A 6635-nucleotide genomic window follows, 5' to 3' on the forward strand; every position below is an offset into this window, starting at 1 on the left:
GCTCGCCTGCCTTTAAGGCTTCGCCGAACTCGGCAATGGACATCTCGTCCAACTCTAGCAGGGCATCTGCAGCGGGCAGAGTATCAAGGCTGATATCGCCTTCTACCTCCCCCGTCACTCCGTTCACGAGTGTATACAGCTGTTCACAGCAATCACGTGGAGCATCACCGCTCGTCACGTTGGACACATCGTCCGACGTCGAAGACGTCACAGACGCCCTGCGTCTTCTTCTCCTCTCCCTCCGCGACCGAGCCCGGCCGGATGAGGGCGGTGTGGCGACATCTCCGTCACTACCACCGGGTGCAGCAGCACCATCACTCCTCGAAGAGGATACAGTGTCTCGCAAGACACTCGGCTGAAAGCCAAGAGGTTCTTGACCTTCACACAGTGAACTAGGTGTCACTTCACCTGCATCTCCTGGGCCACGCCCATGATGCCTCGACTCGCAGTCGACCGCGACCCTAGGGTCACGCAGCGGTAGGTCATCGACCAGATTCATACCACTCAGTGGATTACGCGCCACTCCGCGCTCGTCCTCACCAGGACCCAGCAGTTGGTCATTGACCTGACCTGCACCGCTCCGCGGATAACGTGCCGCACCACGTACGCCCTCAGGGCAAACAGCAACCTCGTTGCTAACAATTTCGGACATACCAATGTCCAGCACTACGGCCGCCTCGGCCTCGTGCTCGCGCCAAAAGCGCTTCTGCTTCCCAGCAGAGGTGGGTTCATGACTCACCAAAGCTCCACTAGGAGCAGGGTGCGACGCACCCAGCGTTTTCGACTTCCAGTCGATCCATGGCTCATGACGTTCCAGCCATGCCATGCCAAGGATGAGGTCATACCTCGCATCCAGGTCTAAGACCAAACAGCGTTCCACGCTATCGAAGTTCTCAAACTTCACTCCAAGGTCGACAGAGACCTTCGACACAGTTACCAGTGTCCCCGTCGCGAGACGGACAGAGATCGTATCTCTCGTTGGCACTTCCAGTGCCTCAGCATACAGCTGACTCCCTTCCAGGGTGGAGCGACGGGCGTAGTTGCCCGAGGCTCCCGAGTCAATTAAGACTCTCCATGGCTTTGCAAAGCCCTTCACGTTCGCTTGAACGACCAGCAAGCCCGGCTTGCACACACTCTTCTCGTAAGAGAGCTCAGCTCTCTTCGGGGCTGAGCCCCGTTGTCCTCTACCTCTTCGAGGCACAACAGAACTCAGTTCTTCCCCAGTAGGCCGCCCCGCGCCTACTGGGAGTTGCCGTTTCCCGGCGATGACCCGGAGGGTTGGCTCGCCGGAGCCTCGCGCTTCTTGCGCAGAGGGCAATAGGCCCTCAAGTGCTTAGTGCTATTGCACACAAAGCATCGGCGGATGCCGGCGCGCTGCTCCGCAGCAAGAAGCTCCGCTTCTTCAGCTTCAGCATAGCTGAGGTCCATCGGCTCTGGACCGCTCGAAGAGCTTGCGCTACCAGCGCTCCAACCAGGTCGCGCCGACCTGAAGTTGTGCTCGGCATTCAATGCCACATCCACCGCCTCTTCAAAAGAGTTAGGGTGTACACGGAACACTTCCGTTCGAGCTGCGCTCACACGAAGTCCCTCCATGAACACGGTCACGCTGACCAGTTCCGGAAGAGGGTCCGCCGCCATTCCGGCGATAAGAGTTCTCAACTCTTGGACATAGTCCAATAAATCCTTCTTACCCTGGCGGGTAGCAAGGAACTTTGACCGGATACGGTACGCCTGATTAGGCGGCGCGAACACGCGCGAAAGCTGTTGCTTCAGCTGATCCCAAGTGGGAAATGCAGCGTCAACAGACGTGCCGCACGTTAGTGCCCATTCGCGAGCGCGACCTCCAAGCCTGGAGACAGCCAGCGCCACGCGCTGATGCTCAGACTGGAGCAGGGCCGATCCCATGGCCATCTCGACCTCACGGGTCCAGAGAAGGAGATTCTCTCCATCCTTCCCCTCGAAGGTTTTTACGCTCACCATGAGCGGTTTCAGTCTCATAGACTCTTCACGCGTCATCGACGCCGCCGCCGTTGCGGCGCTCATCTTCTCTTGGACATGCTCCAAGAGCGCGTTCTCGTAGCGGGAGAACGATTCCAGCCTGGCAGTGACCGCCTCTGGACCTTGCGATGCAAGATGAGCCACGCCCTCCGGGCCAAGCAAGGACATAAGCTTATTAAGCGCGTCCTGCTGCGCCGGGGGCAAATTCGCGAACACGGGGTGTTCCATCCTCGCAGAGGATATAGTCAACCGACTCAGGAGCGGGATTGACTACAAGTGCTACCAAGTGCAGCGGGGCTGCCGTAGCTTTAGCGTCAGAGGAAGACGTTCGACTCAAAGAGTCACTAATACTAAGTTCCTTATCCAAAGGACACTTACAGCCCAAGACCAGGGCTCAAAGTTAACACCTTAACTTTTATGCTTCAAAACCAGAAGTGTTTTATTTACTATTATTGCGGCCAAGCCGCCTAGGGGTAAATGTATCTCTTTAACTATCTAGCATAGTTAAACCTAATCAAATGCATAACGTGTGGCTTTCAGCCAACGTACTGAGATACCTTGTTAACTCTCCAACTTATGTACTGAGAGTTTGTTAACTCTCCGGGTACTTCGTACCCCTGTGTGCTCCACACCATGTAACCCCGTTACAGACGCGAAGCATCCGTGCATACTATTCCATCTCGTTTCGCACAGCTGCTTCAAGTGTAGCTTGTAGCCGTAGGTATCTCTCATACACACGTTGGCTTCGACTAGCCACTTGGCCGACGAGGCATTCAGGGCGTTGACAGCATCCGACGCCTGCTTGGTGACTTGGGCGTAGTCAGACTTGAGTACGGCCTTCACCAGATTATTCAAATCGTGCGCAAAACAAATTACGAAAGCAATGTTAGGCCAACGGATGCTCAATATTCTCCGAGATCGACCGCACTGTCCCGCATTATCAGTAACCACAGCTCAATTCTCCAACCGTCCTTCTGCATGCTGAGCATCACCCCCTCCATTTGCTCGGCGATGGCGACACCATCATGCCGAGAACCGGTGGCAAAAAGACCGTAGACTAATACAAAGCCGAACAAAGCTAGCTGGCACCCTAGTAGGTGTGCACGTGCGATGTTCTGCCATACATCAGACAAAAAGTTAACGCGACCACCAGTGTTGTCTTGGGACTTTCTAAGTGTTGAATTCTCATGGGTTTCACAAGCCAATGCGTATTCATCAAGAATTGGCCCACCTAATGTCTTGCGCCGTGGGAGGGGATCGACACTACCACTCATTTTGTTTGCTTGACGAAGAAGACGAGCCGTTGACTTGCGCTCAATGAAACTGTCGGGCAAGTTGTTGTCTGCTTGGAATTCAAGAAGTAGACGCTGCAAAACTTTAGTATCGTCCTCTTGTGATATTCCAGCATAAAATTCGTCAATCCGTTTCTGTCGTCTTGGATTTAGCTGCTGAATTAACGCGTCGTAATCGGAGGCTAAGCGCTGCGCTGTTGCCACGCTGCCATCGTCGCCTGCTTCATGATCGGATCGATTCGAAGCCAAAGCGGCAGTGCTAGTAGCTTTCACGAAACCAATAAATCCAGTACAGCGCTTTAGATGGCTCTTGAAGTTCTCGATCCTTCCTTTTATTCTTCTCGGTTCAGGTAGACTGTACGTCCCATCCGGCTGCCTGGAGTCCTTGTATTCTTGGTCACAATGCTTGCAAACGTGCCACGAGCGGCCGTTCCCGCAATCAATTTCAAGATTTACAAACTCCAAGCGCTCTTCACTCGCGGGATGCCCCATACGCGGCAGGTGTTCTGTTTCAGCTCTCACGCAGATCGACAGTTTATTTGGAGAGGAGAGGGTATCTATTAAGACTGAGAAAAGAGCGTTCGTGCGGTGAGTGTGGATTGTGCTAAAATACCATCATCAAGATCAGTCGGTCTCCCTCGATACTAGTACTACTACCGGCCATCGTGCGCTTTTGTCAACTCTCAACCTGGTCGGTTCAAAAACCAGTCCTCGACCAGGTGGCCCATGGTGGAACTGGTTTTTTGACCTGGTTGAACCATGGTTTTTGTAAAACCAGTAAAACCAAAAACCAAAAACCATCCAACACTGGTAGAATACATCTAAGAAACAAGACGTGACTCTCGGCCGACTGGTCTTCAGCCTCTTCATCGACAATCGGTGCTAGTGCGAGCAACAACTTTTCCGAGCGCTGGTCGTGAGTGATGGTCGCTCCTCGGCTACGCCGAGTGGTGACCATTGTGATGAAGGAAGTAGTCGTAATAACTGTAAGTTGCAGGGACTGAAAGTCCAGCAGGGGAGAAAACCGAGTGCTGCTGCTTGCTCTTGACGGCGCAAGTTGTCGAGTGTGTAGCAGCACACGGAAAAACCCCGGTAACATATATTGGTAGGATTAGCAGTAGGATGGGGCTGGCGGCTCGCCAGCCAATGGTCCGTCGAAGTCCGGCTTCTGGACGCGAGCATCGCGTCCTGGAGGCACCTGAGCCTCAGGTTTGAGCTGGACGCAGTCCTGGCTCTTCCTCCACACTTCACAGGTCGTGTTAAAAAAACCGCAAAAACGGCGACATAGTGCTCCGATTGGAAGCTCCAATCATCAGGCATGACACCAAACGAGGCAGGAAGAATATCGGCGATCTCCATTTCAACCTCCTTGGTCAGCAGGACCGCATACTTCAGCAGCGTCTCCGAGCAAATCGTTTTCATGGTCGTGTACTTGCCACAGTAGGATCTTCGCAAAAGGAGAAAGGCAGGTTGCACGCCGTGACGTAGTCGAGCCAGGAGTAGATCGTCTGTCTCTTCTGGTCGATGAAGCTTACGAGCGTTCCCGAGTTGACCCCGCTGGTGGTCATCGTTGCGACGTAGTCAGGGTGTTGCTTCGTCACATGAAGGAAGAGATTGAAGTAGCCAGTCTTCAAGTCTTTTTGCAAACTGTACCACACTGGCAGCGGTAGTAATCGGTAGGCTCGTCTTGGCCATCGAGCAGCGGCGTGAAAAAGTAAGAGCAGACTTGCTTGGTACTGAAGGTGGCTTTAGAGGTCATGGCGAAAGCAGAAGTGAGAGATAAATATTAATCGGGAGCTTTACATCATGCACCGTTGGTGCGTGCAGCACCAACCAAGTTGTAGGGCGTAACTACGAGGTATATGAGAGCTGTGAGTGGGCGAAACGTAAATTTCGTAAAAAAATGAATGGCTTGGACTTGGTAAAAATAAATTACTGGCGATGGACTGATTTTTTCCCCAAAAATAACTGTTAAATATTGTATTGGATTTCCAATACAAGTACTATTTCGGATTCGGCACAAGTGGAATTGAATTGGCACGAGTTTCACGGATCCAGCGTGGTAATGATGCTGATTCGGCACTGTCCTGCGCTCAAAGTGCCCGACATTTTCAAGACAATTTACGGCCTTGTCAGCATTGAAATTTATAACTGATTGTTGTTGAGAGGCAAGATTCCGCCGCTATTACAAACGCGAATCATCCTGGGCTTCTATCACTCATACTTATCCACGTCAATATGACGGACGGTGTTCTTACTCAAAGGTTCTTGTCCAATGACTTTCCGCTGCAGTTGTTCGATATTGAAATGTGCGTCTCGAATTTGAGGGAGTTGCTTGCTGATCTTGACGCAAGGTGGCCGCGTGGATCGTGCGTGGTCATCGAGCAGAGCCAACTACGCTCTGTATCAGCGTCGTTGCTTCGCCTTATGCCAAGCTATCTATCCTTGAAGGGAAATCCAATAAGCACGCTTTTAATACCACCAGAGATTTTTGAGATCGAAGGACTGACTGACTTTGGGTATTGGCAGCACGGACATCCGTGAGCCTCCTCGCAATGTATCTCAACCATCCTCGACTCTCACAACAATCTACATGTATGATACAGACAAGGCCTACTTCTGGCCGTGGGTAGAAAATCTAACTCAGTGTCAGCCCATTCTAGCCGGCGAGTCCTTATACTGCAGTGAATTGCAACCGGCGCAGCTAATTCTTTTACGGCCTCGCCATCACCAGAATTTTCAGTCCAATTGATGGACTCAGCTAATGCTGTTGCTGGTGGTTCAATTTGGTCGGCTGTGGGCTGTAGTTCTCCCGTCAGTGGAATTACTGGCCTGCTTTATCCACTTGTCGATGAGATTAGCAAAATGCGATCAACTAGTCTCAACACCGAGCTGAATTTGTCGCGACATCACTGTAGCGATGTATGACAGATGCAGCATCATATCAGCGCTTATGAACGTCTATTGCTGGTAGTTACTTTAGCTGTTCACTGTTGCTTGTCCACACGTTTAGGAAGTGGTTGCTGTTGCTTCGTAGCGGGTGACGCAGCTTGATTCTCCTGGTAGCGATTGTACACGATGCCGCACGTGAAAATGAATTGCGTCGTCAGCAAGATGTTCCACCGTTGGCCCCACAAGTATCCTCTTAGTCCTGCCGAAGCTGCCATCGTCGCTTGTTGGCTTGTCAGTAAAATTGACAAAAGCTATCTTCGTAAATATTGTATTTTATTCTTGAAATAACAATTTTGCAGAATGGACGACGACTGGCGCGAAGATGGCAGCTTACGGGGATTGAACGCTAGCGGCGGCGTCACAGGAAAGGCCAAGGGCAAAGGCAAAGGACCT

The 6635-nt window shown here is 52.0% G+C and overlaps 1 protein-coding gene across 1 annotated transcript; it reads left to right on the top strand.

The window, feature by feature from the left end:
• Positions 1–5528: 5528 nt before the first annotated feature.
• PITG_18693 (uncharacterized protein) lies at positions 5529–6592 on the top strand (the record flags this gene model as incomplete). Its single annotated transcript, XM_002997301.1, has 3 exons — positions 5529–5599; positions 5820–5919; positions 6542–6592. 3 exons carry the CDS (start codon positions 5529–5531, stop codon positions 6590–6592), a joined length of 222 nt encoding a protein of 73 aa, XP_002997347.1.
• Positions 6593–6635: the final 43 nt, after the last annotated feature.

The sequence above is a fragment of the Phytophthora infestans genome, genomic scaffold (genome assembly GCF_000142945.1).
Source record: "Phytophthora infestans T30-4 supercont1.76 genomic scaffold, whole genome shotgun sequence".
Lineage (NCBI taxonomy): Eukaryota > Oomycota > Peronosporomycetes > Peronosporales > Peronosporaceae > Phytophthora > Phytophthora infestans.